Genomic DNA, 19984 nt, shown 5'->3' with positions numbered 1-19984 from the left:
ATAAGCATGACAATGAAACTAACACTGAGATACAAGGATGGGGCCACACACTTGGAAATTATCTTGGTCCATCCTTTTGGGTGCATCCCATTATCCTCCTTAATTTACAGATGGAAAAGTGAGGTGAGCGGGGCAGTGACATGCTGAGGCTCACATGCCTATGAGGTGAGGTGAGATGCAAACCTGGAGGCCTGCATGACTCCAAGGCAAGGGCGCTGAGGCCCCATGTGGCTCTCACCATGCAAACTTAACTCAAAAGAACAAAACCTGTGTGCTGACAGGTAAGACCTCCAGGCCGCGAGCTTGCTCGGGTATAGGACACCAACACATAAAATACACATGTAATAGTGGAAAGTTCCGGCAACTAACTTGTGCAGAGAACACGACGCTTCTTTGCTCTGTGATGAGCATCTCAGGTCTGGAAGAACAAAGTCCAACTGTGACTCCTCATCACTGACATGTGCGTCCCGCCAGCCAGTGAACAAATTTGAGTTGTGCCAGGCATATCTCGGAACTCAGGCCTGAACGACACGTGTGCCTTGCCTTTGATGGTCTCATAGTTTGGAGACACGTACACTAAGACAATATTTGCCAGGCCGGGTCCTTGGTTCCACAAAAGGGCTGTGCAGTCAAAGGCAGAGGGAGCCTGGGGATGTGGAAAGAGGCACCAGAGAGCAGGGAGAGGGTCAGGGGACGGAGCCCCCAGTGAGATATGCACACCTGAGGCCAGCGGGACATCCAGTCTGAAGGGCAGCTGGCTTGCTCTAAAGAAGCACAGGGAAGGGGCACCTGGGTGGCTCAGTCAGTTAAGCGTCCGACTCTTGATTTCAACTCAGGTCATGATCTCATGATTTGTGGGTTCGAGCCCCATGCTTGGGATTCTCTCTCTCTCTCTTTCTCTCTCTCTCTGCTTCTCCCCTGCTCGTTCTCTCTCTCTCTCAAAATGAATAACAAAACTAAAAAAAAAAAAATCTCTCTAAAGAAAGAAAAGAAGAAGAACAGGGAAAAATCCCTGCATTTGAGCAGGGCCTGCCTGCCAGATACCTGATTCCCCACCTGCGAACCCTAAAACCCACGCTGTGTGTCCCGGCCTCACACCCACTGCTGCCCAAGCACAGGAGCAAGGACAGAAGTAGCCGGAGTTTGCAGATGGCTTTGCTACAGGGTGGGCAGCTTTATCCCCCCCTCCCTCAGCTGGCCACACTCAAGGCCCCTCTCCTGGGTCCCGCCGCCAACCCTCACCTGCCCCCTCACCCGCCCCCAGCGGCAAGAGCGGAGCAGTACCTGCTGTGGGTCAGGGGACCCACTGGTCGTTCAGGCCTCCTGGGGGGCAGCGCACCCGGTCTGCTGAGAGAATTGGTCTTGGGTGGCCGGGGCTTTTTTGGCGGGATGGCAGGAACGGAAGGCTTCTGTAAATCCAGTTTTGGCTCTCTCTCTGGTCTTTCTTTAAGTCATCGTTTAAAAAGCATAAAGAAGACAGAGAGACCTAGCGTAAGTGACAGTACATAGGGGCAGATTGTGCGTTTCCCTCTCTAAAAAAAAAAAAAAAAAAAAAAAACAAAAAAAAAAACAACCACTGATGCTACTTGTGAAGGTAGAAGGTGAAAGAGCATCTTTTAAAATTTTTTAAATTTATTTACTTATTTTTAGAGCATCATTTATTCTCTGTCATGTGAGAAAAAGCCCGTGCAGCTGCAGCCCACAGATCGCCTTTGCTCACGCTGGCCTCTGCCTGGAGGGCCCTTCTGGCCACTGCCCACCCGCGGTGAGGTCCTACTCATCCTTCCGCAGGCCCACTCATCAGGCCTGGGCTCCCTTCTCGGCAGCAGAACCCACCCTCAGAGGCAGACTTCCCTGCTCCCTCACCTGAGCCCAGCAAGGCAGACTGCTCAGCAAATGGTTGGTGAGTTTGGTAAAACTCAGGACCTGCTGGGTGTGGGGAGGGAAGAGGCCCGACGCCTCTCAGGTCAGTCTGTGTAAAGGACCATGAGCCAATAAAATGGGGGGCATTTCCAGGAACAAGGAACTAATTCCGGATCCTTTTTGTGCACGGTTCAAACTTGGAAGGTAAACTGGGGTTTTACGGAGGGTTTTTGGAGTCAGAGCTACTAAAATGAAGTTAAAGTCAGATGTGGCGGCCAAGCGAGTACAGCATGACGGACGAGCTTCGTGTCCCCAGTTAGCCTTGCCCTGTGTGTGGTGTAAGAAGCACGCATCCGGGTGCCTGGGCAGCTCAGTCATTAAGCATCTGACTTTGGCTCAGGTCACGATCTCACGGTTTGTGAGTCTGAGTCCCGCATCGGGTGAGCACGAGCCCCGCTTAGGGTAAAACACGAGCCCCGCTTCTGGTGAGCCCAGCTTCTCTCTCTCTCCCTCCCTCTCTCTCTGTTCCTTGTGGGATTCTCTCTCTCTTTCTCTGCCCCTAGCTCACTTGTGCCCCCCCCCCAAAAAAAAAACACAACTAAAAATAAAAAGCACGCATCCATATTCTTCCTTATAAAGATGGAACTTCAGAGGGCCACCCACTGGAGGACAGGCAGGTTCCCTATGTTCGCTGCTAAGTGGCAAGCCTGAACACGTTTTCCATGCAAACACAAACTCATACTGTTCTGGTGCCCAGTCTGATTGGCAAAGCTTTAAAAAGCCCACCAGCTACTCCACACGTATCACTGTGCTCATCCCCACACGTTAGTAGGGGACTATGCTCTGTCCCCAAATGCTGTGAACTCATTTACTGCTCGTGGGGACCAGAGGAAGAAGGGCCTGGTTGAAATGCAAAGGAGGGGGGATTCCTCCTGCTGGGGGGGGGGACAGGGGGGCCTCCAGCAGCCTGCAGAACAAATGGGAGGGGGGGTTTGTGCCCACCTAACAGGAAGTCCAAGCCTCAGGGTGGGGCTGGCTCTCTGGCTTCCCTGTTGCTTTTGACCAGGGTTTCTGCCTTCCTGACTCACCGTGGCACGGAACAAGGAACCATAGGAGTGGAAGGAACCAGAAGTGTGTGGCCACTCGGCCAGCCAACTAGGGCAGTTTTTCACATGTAAGCCAAGTCCTTAAGGTGGTCAGCGTGGAACAGAGCAGGAAGTGTCCTTGTCACAGAGCCAGAAACTCATCACGTGCCCATGGGGATGGACGGGGGGGGGGGGGGCAGTGTCTGGTTACGTCACAGCACACACTTTGACCAAAGGGCTATTCATGTGATACACACACAGGGCTGTTTTTTCACTGATCTGGGACACAGACCTGGCCTTCACAATGAGGTTTCACAACTCAAATTTCAAGTGTTCCCTGTGAAAGAAGGAGGTGTAACTTCTTAAGGGCTGTCACTGTTGGTAAAGCTTCTGGCAGACTGATATAAAATATTAAATTTCACAATAAAATTTTGTGAGGCCACCCAGGAACACCTCCAAATAATCACGTTCATTAATTCAGCATCGCTCTTGTGACTTACAAACAGCTGCTTTTTAAAATGGAATTTGCTCCACCTCCTGCTCATAACAGCACAGCACTTTTCCCATAAAATGTGTGATCAATCACATCGCGGACACCTAACAAAACGAGCCCCCCACAGTGTGCAGATTTCTTTGGGAGACACACTGAGAACGGCAGGAGTCAAACACATGTGTAAAACCGTGTGAGGCGGGTGAAGCTACTTCCCTTCAAAGGACAGTCCTGACCGCCTTCAGGGGACTGTGGGCACTGCGCTGCTGCTCCCCGTTTGCCGCGCCCCCCCACCGCCAGCATTCTTGACCGAGGACACGTGTCTGTGACACAGTAGCAAGAGTCAAAGGTCCAGCAGTGATGGGGGGATGACAGCTTTCGTTTGTCTGGATGGGAGTTTCTCCTGGGGCACTAGGCCCGGAGACAGCGGGATGGAAACTGGCTGATACATCCAGGCGCTCAAGAAACTTCCAGTCAGCACCTTGACTTCAGGATGCTGCTGGTGTAGGGAGGGCGGTGACGGCAGAAAGACCGGGATGGAAACAGCCCAATGTGTCCAGTGACCGGGCTGGTTGTTTTTCATTTGACGAGGAATTCTGGCCCAAAGGAGCACCACATAACCCTCTCTCCTATTCCCTCAGAGATGGGGTATTTAAAAGCAACCAGAATAAAACCATAATCACCATATTCCCCCCCCAAAAAACAAACTCTGTGGGTAATCTGGACTAGCCCAGGACCGACAGCTTTGGCTCTCGCTGTTCTATCGGTGCCAACGAAGACTTGATTTCCTACCTTTTTCTTCGGTTCTGTTTGGAAGTGTTTCTGGTCTTTCAGGAGGTATTTTTTTAATTTCATGTTTTCTCTCAGTGGTACCTAAGGGGGAAAGGATTGCAGTGATCAGAGCATGTTTTCTCTATCCATTTATTAGACACACCAGCATTTTAAATATTTATCAGGTAGAGCAAAGTCAATAGACTTTTTCCCCCTAAGAGGAGAGCTGGTGTTACCTGGCAAACACAAGCTGCTTAGAGACGGCAGAAGCCATTTCCGGCCTGTGTAATTAAGTTTGCCTGCCTACTGGGTGTTGTACGGAAACCAACTTGACAATAAATTATATTTAATAAAAAAAAAAGTTTGCTTGCGTATACATCCTTAATTTACAAGAACACCATGAATATTTTCTGATATTTAAATGTGACTTCCGTAGGCATCAAAACAGTCACAGGAAATCACGGGGTGTGGGTGGAAAATGTGTATAAACAAGTCATCCATCAAAATATGCAAATGATGGGTCAATGGCTTTTGCTCTACAAATAAAAAGAAGTTTCACAGGGACCTGGATTCCACGTGATAGCAGTTTTAAAACATGGCCTCGAATCGTCTGCCACTCCTCCCATTAAGAGGTGAGGCCTGTGTCCCCTTATCTGGGATGTGGGTAGGCTTGTGACTGCTCCAACCAGTGGCCGATACGATACCATGTAATTTCCAAGTCTGTGTTACAAAAGACCATGTAGCTCATTCGCCGGACTGCTGAACCTCCATGTGAGAAGTCAACAACCCCGAGGCCCGCTGAAGAAGCCATGTGTGGACACTCTGGCCTACAGCCCCCACTGAGCCCAGCCCTCCAGCTACTCCTGCCGAGGGGAGCCACACATGAGAGCGAACCAGCCATCTCCAAAGTGGGTCCTCCAGCCGCAGCTGGCCCAGCATTCCCAGCTGAGGTCCCAAACGTCAAGGAGCAGAGAGACGAGATGTCCCGGTCGTGTCCTGTTCAAATTCCTGACCCCAGAGTCCTCGGACATAAGAAGATCGTCGTCTTCTGCCAGCAGATTTGGGACGGTTCGCTATGCAGCAACAGAACTAGAGCACATTTTCAAGTGGAGGCATGTGCAGAGAAGATACGCGATTCTCCCTCAGTCCTTTCTATCTGTGCCTGAATCCCTCAAATATTACATATTACATTTCCCCAAGCGCACGCATGTGGCCATGCAGACTCCAGCTGTTCCCGCGCCTGGGGTCTTGAGCAGTGCCTGTGGCCTCAGGTGCATAAGAACACTTGGAAAATAGCTAAAGAGATCCAGCATAACCTTTGGTAAAACTGCTTTAAAAGGAAAAGAATTTGCCTATCATGCTACAATCTAGGCTTCTAATGAGAACGAAGAAGTTTATTATCATTCCTAGAGACACAGGAGGAACGGACAATCCCACTACCACGAAGAATCCAATCCTGGTTACATTCTAGGCTGCTTGAGCCTTGGGCCACTCAGCTCATCTCCTTGGTCTGTACTGCATCACCAAGGCCTCTAGGAGAAGGGTCTTTAGAGAAAAGCAAATCAACAGCCAGCTTTAATTTCAAAACAAAAAAAAATATTGATCCGGTGTGAACCACTAGGTGGCAAAATTAAACTGCTCAATGCAAACGAGGATGGGGGCGGAGCAGGAGATATAATTAACACCTCATTTCAGGGCTTAATCTCTGTAATTCTCAACTATGCTAAAGGAATGGGAAAGGAATTTGGGGTCAAGCTGATCCCCCCTCCCACCACCAACTGGGTAGACCAAAAGAACTTGAAAAAAAATCACTCCTTAATAAATCTGTGAATAAACCAACCTGGAAATTTATTCATACTTCAAATGCTATAGAAATATCACAGTTATTAATGTGCAGAACTAAAAATACCCCTACTCTTCCTCTGTTTTAGTTGTTAATTTTTTTAAATGCCACTTAACTAGTTATTCATGGAGGGATTTCTCCCCATAATTAGTTCTTAATAATTATAAAGAGGAGTTCTGTTGGGAAATATGAATGATCACTTTTATGTATGAGAACCCTGTGTGCAACGAGTTATCAAATGTCCAACAACATCACGTCTTCCTATATTATTCAACCTTAGTATCTGAATTACACAGAAAAAGTGAATTGGACTCTTTTCAAGACTAAAGAAGAATTATGAGGAAAAGCATTTATTGCTAGAATAACATTTTTCCTGAGGCTGGGTACGTGAAGTAAGTACTGACTATGCTTAACCACATGGGACATGCATGGTGAGGCTACGACCCGTGGGAAGCAATCCTCCCTAAGCTGATCCTCGAGATCAGGAGGGCACGGGCAAAGCAGGACAATTAAGTTTTTATTTCGTCAAAAGCAGCTGATTAGGATGCCTGGGTGGCTCAGTGAGTTAAGTGTCCGACTCCCGATTTCGGCTCAGGTCATGATCTCAGGGTTCATGAGTTCGAGCCCCTCATTGGGCTCTGTGCTGACAGCACAGAGCCTACTTGGGATTCTCTGTCTCCCTCTCTCTCTCCCTCTACCTCTCTCTTTCAAAAACAAATTAAAAAAAAAACATTAAAAAAAGCAGTTGATTAGAAATACAAAGAAATAAAAAAAAATGGTTTACACCAAAATAAAGTCTTCCTGGTGATTCTCTTTGGGAGGCTGCATTTTTTCACTGTACCGGGGATGCATTTTTAAAGATGTTTCTTTTTTTAGGAAAAACGGCAGCATATTTCAAATCTGCCCATTGAGACCAACTGGCAACTTCCCAGTTTGGTAATCTGTAGCATTTGAAACTAAGAATCTTGAGCTCTACCAAGGGCGCTGTAAATACACACAGACAGACACACGTGTCGACAGAACGGAAGTACATTACCTGCCCCTTGCTTGATGACAGGAGCGGATGGAGGAGGTGGCTTCTTGGGTCTCTGAAAAATCAATCAAAATGATAACACATAAGATTGTCGGCAAGCCTGGCCTGTCACATAAGGACCTCAGACATTGTTTTCTAGATGCAGTTTGGACAGACCAGAGAAGCTCTCCAAAAAATTGAGCCATTTTCTCTCCAGGGATGTCAGGTTTTGGCACCTTTAAACCAACACTAAAATAAATTCGGTCTGCAAAACAAAACTCTGATGGACAAATGAAATACCATTTCCCCCTTTCTAAATTTGTAACAGCCTTCTGGAAAAGCACGGCTCAGCAAAAATGGCCTGAAACCAGCAAGCACAATGGTCCTCCTACGCTGAAACCGCATTTGCAATTAAGATTTAATCTGCTGAATAACCAAGTGATTCAGAGGAGTCACTGGGACAGCTCGAAATCAGATCTGCTCCGGATGTGGGACCTTCAGCAAATGCAGGCCGAGGGGCTGGGTACGGTTCTAAACCTTCAGTGCCTTCTGACCCCAAGGCTGGCAGGCCTTTTGAGAGGCGCCCCCCCCCCCCCAGAACAGATGTACCCTGGAAACTGGAATGGAGCTTTTTTTTTTTTTGGCTGAGATTTGTTTTTCTCTCACAACCTGTCACTCTGTAGGTGACGAGGTAGCAATGCAATCAGTGGCATCCATCCCTGAACCCCTTCCAGGGCATCTCCTCGCTCACCCAGGATCGACTGTAGGAGAAAGATGGTCAGGCTGGACTTGGCAAATGATTCAGGGGCCAAGAATTCATCTAGGGCACAATTCTTGGACACCATTCTTAGAGAGGGGATCCAGAGGCGAGAAGAGAACCATTTCAACATCGACTTCATTAAGAAAAGATGGAAACAGGGAAGATTTGAGAATATGATCCAAGTTGCTGCTGATGCTTCTACAGACCCTCTCTGGGCATCACATATCAATGATTTTTTAAACAGTTCCAACAAACTCTCTCCTGCACTCTGAAAATATACCACTGTGATATCACTGCAGGGACCAGTAAAAGCCCCCATCAGTCCCGGGCCCCTACCTACCGGTGCCCATCAGTGCCTGCTATTGTACTAGGGCACCAGAAAAAAAAATGATGTCAAGTAAAACCTGGGGAATATGAGACCAATAAGGAACTTTTTCAGGAGGCATCATAGCATGTAGGCTCCGGATTCCGTGACATTTCACCTCTGCTCTTTAGTAGCTGGGTGACTCGGCCAAGTTACTTCTAGTACGTAGCGTAGCATGGTGGCTGAGGGGTGGGGCTTCAGAGCCCGACTGATTACAAATCCTGGCTCTTTCAATTCTTAGCCGTGGACACCGGGCAAGTGAACTCACCTAGCTAAACCTTCTCATCTGTAAAATGACAATAATACTACCTCCCTCCTGAGAGGAGGTGGTTTCATAAACAGAGGGCATCAGTAAGCACTGCCCTGTTGAATCTTTTTGACAACTCTGTAAGTAGTGGTATTATTATGCCCATTTTGCAGATGAAATAATTGAGGCTTAAAGAGATGAAGCCGCTTCCCAAAGTCACCAGGCTTTTAAACAAGTGGGGGGCTGGGGGAGTAGCCCCATGCTGTCTGACCCACAGGCGTGCTCTTAACCACTGTGAGGGACCCGCCTTGCCAGAGCACATCCACTAGACAAAGCACCACATGGCCAAATACCGGACACGGTGTGTAAGAAAAAGCAAAGGGAACTGTAGTATGTGAAAGTTGGAAACAAACAAGTACCAAACTGCAGCCATAGTATGAGCGCAAATCAACTATGTTACAAAATGGACAGAAAGAGAAAAAGACTGCAAAGGAATAAATTAATCGCGTGGTATCTGACTAGTGTAGGATTACGGGAGTGTGGGTGCGTGCGTGTTTCCTTCTTAATATTTTTCGGTACTGTCTATATGAGTACAGACAAACTTCCTTATAAAAAAAGAGAAAGAAAGATGCTCTAAGGGCCACCTCCCCCCGCATACAGGCCAGGCTGTCTGCCGACAGAAGGCCCTTTCCCGTCTGTCTGCCCAGCTCTCCACCCCAATTTCTTCCTTTTTCTGCCTCCCTTCTCTGCGCTTGTATAAATTAGACTGGGGACAGATGTGTGTTTATCTAATGAAGTTATTGTTGAAACTCTGCCAACTAACCTTCCTCTACCTCAGGATCAGAGTAATTTCTTATTCACAGAACGGCCAACACCCTGTGGCCTAGTTCTTTCCAGCCAAGCCCCAAAGATGCCTACCCAGTGGATGTCTTGCTCACTTCCTGCTCGTTTGAAAATTTTTATAACCAAGTTCACATGAGCCTCCTCTTGCCGAGGCTGTTCCCCCAGCGACCTTGCCTCAGACCACAGGGCCCCAAATAAAAAAAAACAATCACAAGTGATCATGTTTTCCAAGATTACTGTGCAAAAAAAAAAAAAAAAAATCCCTTAGTGTTGTGTCAGATTTGGCATGGAGCAGACACATGAAGCGTGACAGGGCAGAGCAGAGGGGCACGGAGAGAGAGGACGGGATGTGTCAGGCTAACAGACAGCGTGTGACAAGTGTGGTCATGGTAAGTGTGTGCTTGACGGTAGCAGAGGAAGGAGGCTGAGGTGTGAGGTTTTGTGAGGAGCCCCTGGCACTAGTGGAGGCAGGCGGGGGCAGTTTGGAAAGGACGTAACAGTCTGTGACTGTCTTGCATCCCCCAGGCTTGAGCAGCGCTGGCTGGGGGCCAGCTTTGCTTATTAGCGGCGTGGGTCTACAGGCTATCTGGTTTTTTTCCTTTTGACTTGACTTCACTCTCTGATTCCATCAAACTTAGCCTTCCTGCCTTCTGAGATGAGAAATGATGCCACGTTTTCAAATACGAGGTCTTTTAAGGTAATTCGAAACCAAAACCAGGGCCAGGGTTCCATGTAGCTCTGGGCTGCCCCCCCCCCAAATGATTAAAAGAAGATTGCACGTGAGCCTACAGTGAATTTCCGCTTTAAATGCAACACAAGACACGGCAGTGAGAACCGAGAAGGCAGACTGGGGAAAAGCTGTAGCAAAATGTGACAGTGAAAACCTGAGCACAGGCACTCCTGATTCTCAGATAAAAAGACGTAAGCACATCACTCAGTTGGTTTTCCCCCAAATGTCGGATCATGACTGGATGAAGGACACAGGACGGAAGGGGCCTCCAGGTTAAGCAGAAGGCCGATGCTTTCTCCGTCGTGCTCACCAGCACCAATTAGCGCCGCACGTGTGTGCTCAGAGACACCCTTTCAACTCGGGCGAGTATTTTGAGTCATGAATTTTTAGAGGCACTTGTTCTATTTCTTCTCTTTATCCCTCCCTCCGTAGTGAAAATAGAACACTCCAGATCCAAATTCAGGTGGCTTCAGCCTGCTCAATTTGCAGATGGATGCTAAAAACAGAGGATGTTAGCGCTGTGAGTGATCCCAGGGTCCCCTCCAGAGCTGAAAAAACTGAGGCCTACAGGGGCCGTGTCAACAGCCAGGTGATGGCCAAAGAAGGTCCAGAACTCACACCTCTCAATGTCCAGACTGAGGCAATTCATCACTGAACCACCATTTTGTGATTTCTAGGAGAGCAGAATGCTTTCCACGGTCTTCACATATGCGGGGCGTCCAGGCCTGCGTGTGCCTGCGTGTGCGTCTGCCCGTGTAGAGTCTCTGGCTTGGACACGGAAGCAAACACCATCCTTCAAAGGATGCATTAACTAGATCTGATCGCTTACCATTATCGCCAGGAAGGAAATAGATCTGAATGTTCTGGAGTGAAGACAGCAGGAAGGCAAGTTTTACTTCCTGCTGATGGATTTCAGAGCTGACTCTGCCCTCTGTTTGGCAAGCCTGGCCAGTCCCAGGCGAAGAGCTCATCAGCTCAACTGGCCCCACCCCTCCGGCAGGAATTTTGATTTGCCACTTGGCCTCTTGCCTTCAGAGCTCTGGCCCCACACATGTGGTTTGTTGAAAATAACCAGAGAAGCGTACTCTTGATGGCTGGGTGCCCTTTAGGGGGGCTTTGTTAGATGAATATGGTAAGATCCTGGAAGCAAATCTTAGCTTGATTTTGAGCCTTGGGAAGCCCTCTTCCAGGCATCCAGCTAAATTCTCTAGAAGTGTCTGTGTGAGGCTAGAGAGGGGACAAAAATGGACAGTTCCTGACCAGGGCATTACTCATGGGTTTAAAAATGGTCAAAGGCCTCCACTCTGCCCTTTCCTCCCCCGTCCCTGATAGATTTGGCAACATCTTTGAAGAGTGCAGCTGGGGCTGTGCTCAGAGGAGTGCCCCTCTGCACCTTAAAGAGTCCCTAGCACAGGAGCTCTGCAGGAGCCACCATGAAAACCTGTTCTTGGCAGTGTCTCTCTTGACTTTCCTCTACTTAACCTCTGGTCTGGTGGCCTGCATCCCTCGTCTCCTGGCCTGCATCTCTTGGCTGGGCCCAGCTGGACTGCCAGCCTATTGGGTAGTCACCCAGGCTTCGGTATTTGGCTTCTCCCCAAGATGCTCGCATAGTTTACCCCCATGGCTCATGCCTTTGCTCCCTCTACCCACTGTAAAAGTGATGCCTCAAGCCCATAGCCAGACCTCACACCCAGATAGAAAGACCTGAGCTCCCCTATGTCTGGAAAGAGGAATCGGACAAGGGACCTGGCTTCTCCCTGCCCCTCCTCCTCTCTCATACTAGTACAGGAGAGGGCAGGAAGTAGAAGGGGAGAGACTGAAGGAAGGGAAGGTACACCTGGTCACCACATGACCAAAGGACAAATGATTCCTGAAAGCCAACCATATACCAAGCATGCTGCTATGGACTGAATGTTCATCCACTGAATGGACCCCCTATTCATATGGTGAAACCTAATCCCCAAGGTAGTGGTGTTTTGAGGTGTTGCCTTTGGGGGCTGATTGGGTCATGAGCATGGTGCCCTCATAAATGGAATTAGTGTCCTTGTAGAAGAGACCCCAGTGAATTCCCTTACCTTTTCTGCCGTATGAGGTCACAACAAGAACAGCCATCTATGAAATAAGAAGTGGACCTACACTAGATGTTAAATCTGCTGGCACCTTGATGTTAGACTTCCCAGCATCCAGACTGTGAGGAATAAGTTTCTGTTTATAAACCACCCAGTCTATGGCATTCTGTCATAGCGGACTGAACTAAGACACACACTTTCGGGCCCATGAAGGAGAAGCTTGAGACATGGGCTCTGCCTCAAAGAGATGACATTTCAGATCAAATGATGACAGAGAATCATCTCAGGCAAAAATACACTGAATGAGGCTCTCAGCTGAGAGAGTATGGGCGGTAAGTACCAGCAGAGAAGGGAGAAGGCGTGCCATCCAGCCCACGTGATCAAAGCTCAGTTAGGGCACCATCATTAGGTCCTACTTGGGTGACACTATGCCTTGACAATCCTCATCTCTGCAAGTGAAATTACCCAGGAAACTACATATACAGACAAGGCTGTAGGTGAATTTTTTTTTTTACAATGCTGTTTATTAGAAGCACATATTTGTTTCTTTTTGGAAGACTATTTGGGGGAAATATCATCGGACGTCTTTAGAAACTAGAAATAGTGGTTCTCAAAAGCTGAAGGACATGACTAGGAACAAAGAAAATTTGGGCTGAGACAGTTTTATAAACTGGGTTGTCAGATGATGGGGGCTAAAGTCAGGGGCCTCCGAAGAACTTGGTAAAGAGAATGTAGTCACAGTTACACTGGCAAAATCCACTTATAGTGGATTAGTCATTGTCGAAACGAAGGAAGAGTCCTCCTTTCGTCTAAAAGTTTGGACCCCACGCAGCTGCTGAGTAATCTAGAACAATCTTAAGGTTGGTACTCAACTGTGATTGGGAATGTGGGAAACCTACTTGATTGTACCACAATGTGTCTGCAGACTGACAATGAACAAGAAGGGGCCGGTCAGCTGTGAGAACAGAAAAGAACGGAAAGCTGCTGAGGCCGAAGGTGCAGTGCACTAGCAGAGAGCATCTGGGCTCAGCTGAATTCAGCACACAGCTGCCTGGGCACCCCCTTCCCTCTGGCACGTGAGGGGGCCTCAAGCTATGCCTGCAAACGACTGGCTCCTCCTGCTTTCCTTCCTTGCTCTCCCAGAAAGCACCAAGTACATGTGGTTTCCTGTACAATCTGGCTTCGAAAAAGCCAGGCCCAGTGGGAGCAAATGCCCAGGGCAGGCGGGCCCATGCGTTCCAGACTGGCTGACATTTCCGTTCTTGTTGCAATTAGTAAGCTGGCAGTCGGCTCACTGGGTAAGTCTCTGTGAGTTGGCAAAGGTGAGCCTGCATCACAGCCACAGGCATCTTTAGAAATCTTTGATGGAAGGTTTCTGCGGTCCTGAGAGGCAGACCCTCCGCTGCAGAACATTCGCTATGGAAATGCCTCTGGGAACCTTCGCAGCACTCTGGTTCTTGACACGGTATATACTCAGAAGAGTCCTCCACGGCAACGTATACTAGCACAGTAACATTTTCTTTGGGTGATCTGAACAGCTTCTGTTGAAGTGCTGCAGCCTGAGACTTCTTCTTAAAAAGCAATCTTTCAGAAACATCTTTCAGACTATCTATTCTATTTTTTTAATGACAGTAGAAGTTCTCTGTTCTTGAGAGCCCAAGTTCCCCGTTTTCCTTCAATGATGATGACAGAGCACGTACGTTGATTGCTTCAATAGAGCTCTCAGCATATTTAATCTTTCCATTTTGATATTCAATTTTACTGTCAAGTCTCAAAATAAACAGACAGCCATTGAATCTAGGTTCTCTCATAAATAGCTTACATAATTGCTCTAAAATATGCACCAAGAGATCAGCGGGTGCTCCCCCCACAGGGAATAGTTTGAGAGAAAGCCCCAAAGCGTTTGTCACCCGGTGAGAGAGAATCTGCCGAGCGCTCTCTGAAAGAAAGCCCTCCAGGAAATTCCAGAAGGCTCTGTGGTAACCACCTGGGTCCACACCGCCGCAGCAACGGGCCAGCCTCGTCAGAATGCTTCCGCGATGCCTACTGATTCAGGAGGTCGGCTGCCGAAGAGATGGGGTTTGCTGCCGTCTACCCTAATCATCCCAGACCGTCCTCTTTTCTGGGTGAATGGTTGCAACCCCAGCCACTGGCAAGACAAGATGACATGTGCTGAAACCGGTGGCAGAATGTTTCAGACTCTGTCATTCACACGGCGCATTTGTGTTAATGATTCCAATCATCTTCACACGGCTCGGCTCGGCAAACAACACCCCCAGCTCCCGACACGCTGTCACCAGCTCACCAGTACTCTGCGTGTGGCAATAAAGGCTGGTGTAACGGCCAGTGCACAGCACGTTGGCTGGTTTTATAGGCCGGAGGGGATAAAGAGTATGTAAGACTTTACATTTTCTAAAAGCTAAATGCCACATCACACAATCACTTCTCAGCTGCACGTATTACTTTGTCTGACAGGTACGACCATTGCTCCCCCCAACTGAGTTTTCTGCTTCTTAGGGACAAGGTTAAAAGACCTATCAAAGAGACGGTGGCTGCTTGTCTGAGGTTGGCGAGATGCCCATGGGGCCGCAAAGAGCGTGCATGCCTCAACGAGCAAGCTGAGTCTACTCCTCACCAACAACTTCACTCTCTCGGTAGAAGTCTTCCCTTAATACTTTATGTAACAGAGCAGAGCTTCTAGAAGAGTATGCCATGGAATCTCTCTCACCTGGTGTATTTGCTGCCTCACTAAAATAGGACCGGGAACTGTAAGGCAAGGTGCCACAATGCAGGCAACCACAGGCTTTGCCCACTTGTTAAAAGAATTATCCAGATTTTACCTTAGCCTTCAAAATCATACTATATCAATCAGAACCAAGAAGGTCATAAATAACCAGTAGGGCGGCATGCTTGCTAAGGTTCCTTGGCCACAGGGAGAGGAGTCACCACGAAGGACATGGCATCCAAATGCTTCAGGACACGAACACCTTTTACCAGGCTTGTAAAGATGGGTGAGAAGGGTCAAACAGGCAGTCAGGACAGCCCTCTCCCCTCCACTCCTTGGAAGAGGCCCACCCTCAGTGTCCTTTTGGAAAGGTCTGGCAGGTCTCTGTGGCCCTGAACATCAGATCCGTTGCCAGACCCTAAGCCCACAAAGGCAGGAAGTGTGTGTACACACATCAACCAGCAAGATGGTCAGGCCAAGAGAAGGGACCCAATAAACACATGGTGGATGAATGAATAAACAAAACATAACAGCCAGGGAGCAGATCCTGAAAAAAGATGAGAAATTACATGAAGATTATGCCATTCTGTGCCCGCTTGTCTCTACGACTATATTTTATAAAGCATTAGATTTCCTTTTAAAGGCTATCATCAAAGTTCTCAGATGCATTTGGATTCCCAGGGAAGCTCATAAAGACATCAAGATAACTGCGTTGATTTGACAGCCGAAGCAAGATGAACCAGAGTCAGGCTTCCATCATTACAGCACAGTTTGAGCTGGAGCCTTCCCACACTTGCGATAACAGAGCAATAATTACACAAAGACCCTAACAGTTAACATATATGGGACGTTTACCAAGCACCATGTAGCTATGCTAAAGCTTTCCTATCTTTTCAACAGTTCAGCAAGGTAGGTACGATTATTCTCACAATTTTACAGATGAAAATACTGAGGCTTAGACACATTCAGTGAGATGACCTGGAACGGAACAAGTAATGGACGGGGCCATGATTCAAGCCCAGGTCTGTCCGATGCTGTAGCCTGGAGTCACAACCATTACACTCTGTAAATGTCTGTCAAACCTCAACCCTGTGTCCTGTTGTTTCAAACCATTTACGATCCAGTCATTACTAAACGTTAGCATCTGTTTTTCTCAGGGATGGATTCTGTCAACTGATAACCCACCACTGCGACCATCTAGCAAAAATGGCTCAAGTGATTTTGCTTGCTAGAATTTTTTTGTTTCTTGAATGGTGAGCTCTTCTCTGTTCTGAGAATTTATTCCTCTCCTAAAATACCGTGGGGAACTGGAAGGTGGGGTTGTCATGACTTTGAAACAGTACTTCCCAAATTATAATGTGTCACGTGTAACACCTCAACGGGTCACCTGAGGACCTTGTTCAAACGTTAGGTTCTGATGCACCAGGTCTAGAGCGGAGTCTGAACATTCTAACAAGCTCCAGGTAATGCTGATAAAGTGTGGCACGTGGACCAGCAGTTAAGTGTCAGGGATATAGAAAACACCAGGTGTGGGGAATGAGCCTAGGAATTCCCTGAGCTTATTTCCAACAACTAGGAATCGGAATCCAGATTCTCTGAACCCCAAACTCAGTTCCAAGAGAGCACAACATGTGCGGAACAGAGCATTCTTCAGCTAAATAATACAAGAAAGTGACCTGTGCAAAAGCGTAGAAGGTGTGGCCCTAGGAAGAAAACCAATCTAAAGATCTATGGGGCATAACCTTGGTGGGTACCAGTACCATGCAGCTTCTCGAACAATCACGTGTGTTCATCTAAGCAGTACACACACCATTGACACGGTTTTGTATTCTTACCAACCAATCCACCAGTATGTAGCTATCCTTCATAAACGTCAGCTCCCTGGGAATGGTCATGGGTCCAAGTCAGGTTCATGGTCCAGTAGCAGAGCCCCAATGGGCACAAAGAGAAACCAGTCCAGAAAGGCAGACGGAAGTCAAGTGAAAGCCTGAGCCAAGAGCCCTGAGGTGCAGGACAGAATGGAAAAGACCAAGGTGCTGCCCCCTTATAATGTAAAGTGCTTCTAACTTGTCATCATCTCTTGTTATATCTCATCGGAGAAACAATACACCCGCAGTGAGGCAAAGATGGACTCTGGTTCATTTAAACAACGGCAGTGGAAAATGGGTCCCCGCAAAGAGAGAACAGGTCAGGGGTGTATACGTATATACACACAGTGTAGGAACATTACTGGCTTCGCTCTGCGTCCTCAGCTTCACGATGTGCTTTTCAGCCACTTCCACGATACTGGGCACTTCACTACCGCCAAGGACATACGACACAGGATGCAGGCGGTCCACTTAAATGGAGCACCCAAGAGGTCTTGTCATGTGGGTGCTTCTATGTTCTAGGTACTGTACCAAGCGCTTTGTACACGAGAATAAGGATCACTGTCACTAGCTGTCATATGAGGAAACTGATGCTTGTGGAAGGTAATGAACTCATTCACACTCTCACCCAGCGTACAGAACAGCCGAAGGCTCAGAAACCAGGTCCGTCGAACTAAAATGTCAGTGCTCTTCAATGGTCCACTAAACTCCCCTCACCCCGAGACCCATCAGGGAAGCCACCACTCTGACAGCGTGCGGAGCGCTGACATCCAAGCCAGGAACACTTACATTCCCCTCCTTTTCAAAGTCAGGTGGAAGTAACTTCACGAAGTTATCGGGGAACACTCCTCGTCTGCCGTTGAGCTCTCCTTCCCACCAGCCCACGTCGATGCAGTCCTAGGAAACAGGAGAGCAGAGAGTGAGAAATGGGACAAGCACCCTCCAGGGAGGTCTGACACCCTGTTAGAGGGGATGGAGGCCCTTTCCTGGAGGCCACTGTCAACCCATCCACCATGGTTACTGAGACCAGGTCAGCATCAACCTCAAAGTCAGACGGGAGAAGGAGAGCACAAGTGTGCTAGAGCTGCTCAGACTCAAAACCCAGTGTGGCTGCCGGATGCCCTGAATCTAGAAGATTTTTTTTTTTTTTAAAGATGGGAGGATATGTACCTTCTTCGTCTTAATTTTACTGAAATAAAATTATTTCATTAACAGCAAACATGCTTTAGAAAGTATCACATGCACAAAGGTTCTCTTTGGCCTGTCACAAAGCTTGCAGAAATGAAAAAAGGGCTTTGTGTTGAGAGTCAGCCAAGCCTGAGAAAAATCCACTTTTGGCAAGCTCGTGAACGCCCTGCTCTTCCTCACCTTCTCCTTTCGGTGGTGATGGGGCACGGGTGTCATCATGAGAAGCCCTTCCCCCACCTTACAGAATTCCATGTTTGCTTACTAAATGAATGAACAAAATCTATTCATTCTTCTAGATCAAACCTGTTTCCCTTTAAGTAATCCCTATTCTGTTCACTCACTCATCAAATGTTTACTGAGTGCCTATTTTGTGCCAGGTATCAGGCAGACAGTGAGAGCTCGGCCTGTGCCAAGCTTCCGTCCTGAGCCTAATGGCCTCATAGTTCTCCTGGACGCTTAACCTCATGCCATAAACCACTTCCATTTTGCCTCATATCCAATTGGTTGGAAGGCAAGTTTGTTCTGGTTTCACAATGTATCTCACATTTGTCCCCCGGCTCTAATTCCACTTGAACCACCCTAATCCAAGACTCACCTGGCCTACTGCAAACCTCCTCACTTGGGCACTTTTTCCGGCCCAGCTTATGGACAATGTACACACAGTGCTGTTAATTACACGCCCTCGAGTAAAAATCCAGTTCTCAGATTGTGATCGATAACTTCCTGCTAGAGCCGAAAACGAGCAAAGGCTTTCCAAAAAGTGCTAGTCACACATAGGACTTTCAAAGTTGCGCCTGAAGCAGGAGATGTTCAGCAAAGTGAGGAGATCATGCCCAGGGCCCATGGAGAGACACTCATGGTCCTCTACAAAACCAGTGGGCCAGGATGGCTCAAGCAGCAGATGTGCAGCTGGCCCAGGGTCCTGCTGCAGACCCCCGGAGGGCCACAGCTTATGTGACTCACAGGTGCCTTGCTCCATCATACATCTTAGCAAGGTGAAGAACACATCTGGCTTTGTCACCATTATGCCCCCAGCCCACCGCACAATGTCCAATGTAATAAATATTTATGGAGTCAATGAAGACTCTTTCTAACCCTAAGTCCTATGATCTCCTGCAGTCAGGACAAGGTAGCCTCCATCTACCTTAACTCATGATGACTGTATGTAAGAGAGGGCCCACGTCAGGTGAGAAGTAAATGAGCACCACCCTCCCTTCCAATAGTGGTAACTGTTTACAAAGATAAACTAACCCTTTAGAAGAGGATGTGGATTTTAGAAATGGGCCCTTAATCACAGATGGCAAATTCTAGTCCAGACCAACGCCAAAAAACAGACACTTGAAACATCAAGTTCAGACTTACCCAGGACAAATTGGAGTTCAAAAGACAACATGAGAGAATGCTTATCTTTCTTGAAAAATAACAAAGAGAAGCCCAGGTAAGTATTCTGGCCCCACTCATGTCACATCACTCCCTAAACAATCTAGCATCAGTCCCCACAGAAAGGATTCACGGACAGGGATGGCGGTGGCAGAGTAGGATAGCTTCTGCCGTTCTCCCAAACCTGAGAAGACATCATCATCCACAACCCCAGAAAATCTTGGGAAGGCCTAGGGTGTGACATTTCTATACTCTCAATCCTTAGGAATGAAATCTTTCAATCCAGAAGGCTCTGCTTTTGAGGAAATGCTTGGCACCTTTCTCTCCTCTTTTTCCGGACAAGTCCCTCTTCTTTTCAAAACCCAACTTGAAACTCACCTTCAGTAAAGTGATATTGATGAACGCTTTAGCTTTTCTCTAACACTCACAACTGTGTTAATTTGCACTTCACGATATTCAATTCAACAAACATCTATTAAATGCAAAGTACATTTAAGTTCTTTCTGTAGGCACCAAACATTAAACCTGCAAAGAACATGATCCCTAACTCCAGGGAGATTAGAGATTTATGTGAAAGACCCCCACACAATATTACACAAGGCCCTCTTGGATAACAGGTATCAACCAAGAGGTCTGGTACGAAAGAGGAACAATCATTAACAGTTTTTCAAATAATCTTAAATCTTTTCATGTGTGAAGGGTTTGCTTATGTGATGACTGAACTTCCCTGCACATTCAATTCAGAG

At 47.7% G+C, this 19984-nt stretch overlaps 1 protein-coding gene across 10 annotated transcripts in view; it reads right to left on the bottom strand.

Moving 5' to 3' along the window:
• Positions 1 to 19984, bottom strand: part of SH3KBP1 (SH3 domain containing kinase binding protein 1) — a 330169-nt gene that overhangs the window by 49465 nt on the left and 260720 nt on the right. For all 10 annotated transcript variants that reach the window (XM_019431615.2, XM_019431614.2, XM_053891776.1 and 7 more), the window contains 4 exons: positions 17460 to 17567; positions 7089 to 7140; positions 4231 to 4311; positions 1285 to 1444 (listed from right to left, as the gene is read on the bottom strand). In XM_019431615.2, the coding sequence (XP_019287160.1) occupies positions 1285 to 1444; positions 4231 to 4311; positions 7089 to 7140; positions 17460 to 17567 (401 nt within the window). The remainder of the gene's footprint in view (positions 1 to 1284; positions 1445 to 4230; positions 4312 to 7088; positions 7141 to 17459; positions 17568 to 19984) is intronic.

The sequence above is a fragment of the Panthera pardus genome, unplaced genomic scaffold, assembly GCF_024362965.1.
Source record: "Panthera pardus isolate Hobbes unplaced genomic scaffold, ASM2436296v1 HiC_scaffold_27, whole genome shotgun sequence".
NCBI lineage: Eukaryota > Metazoa > Chordata > Mammalia > Carnivora > Felidae > Panthera > Panthera pardus.
The sequence above is the reverse complement of the archived record's forward strand: the minus strand, read 5'-3'. Positions and strand labels throughout refer to the sequence as shown.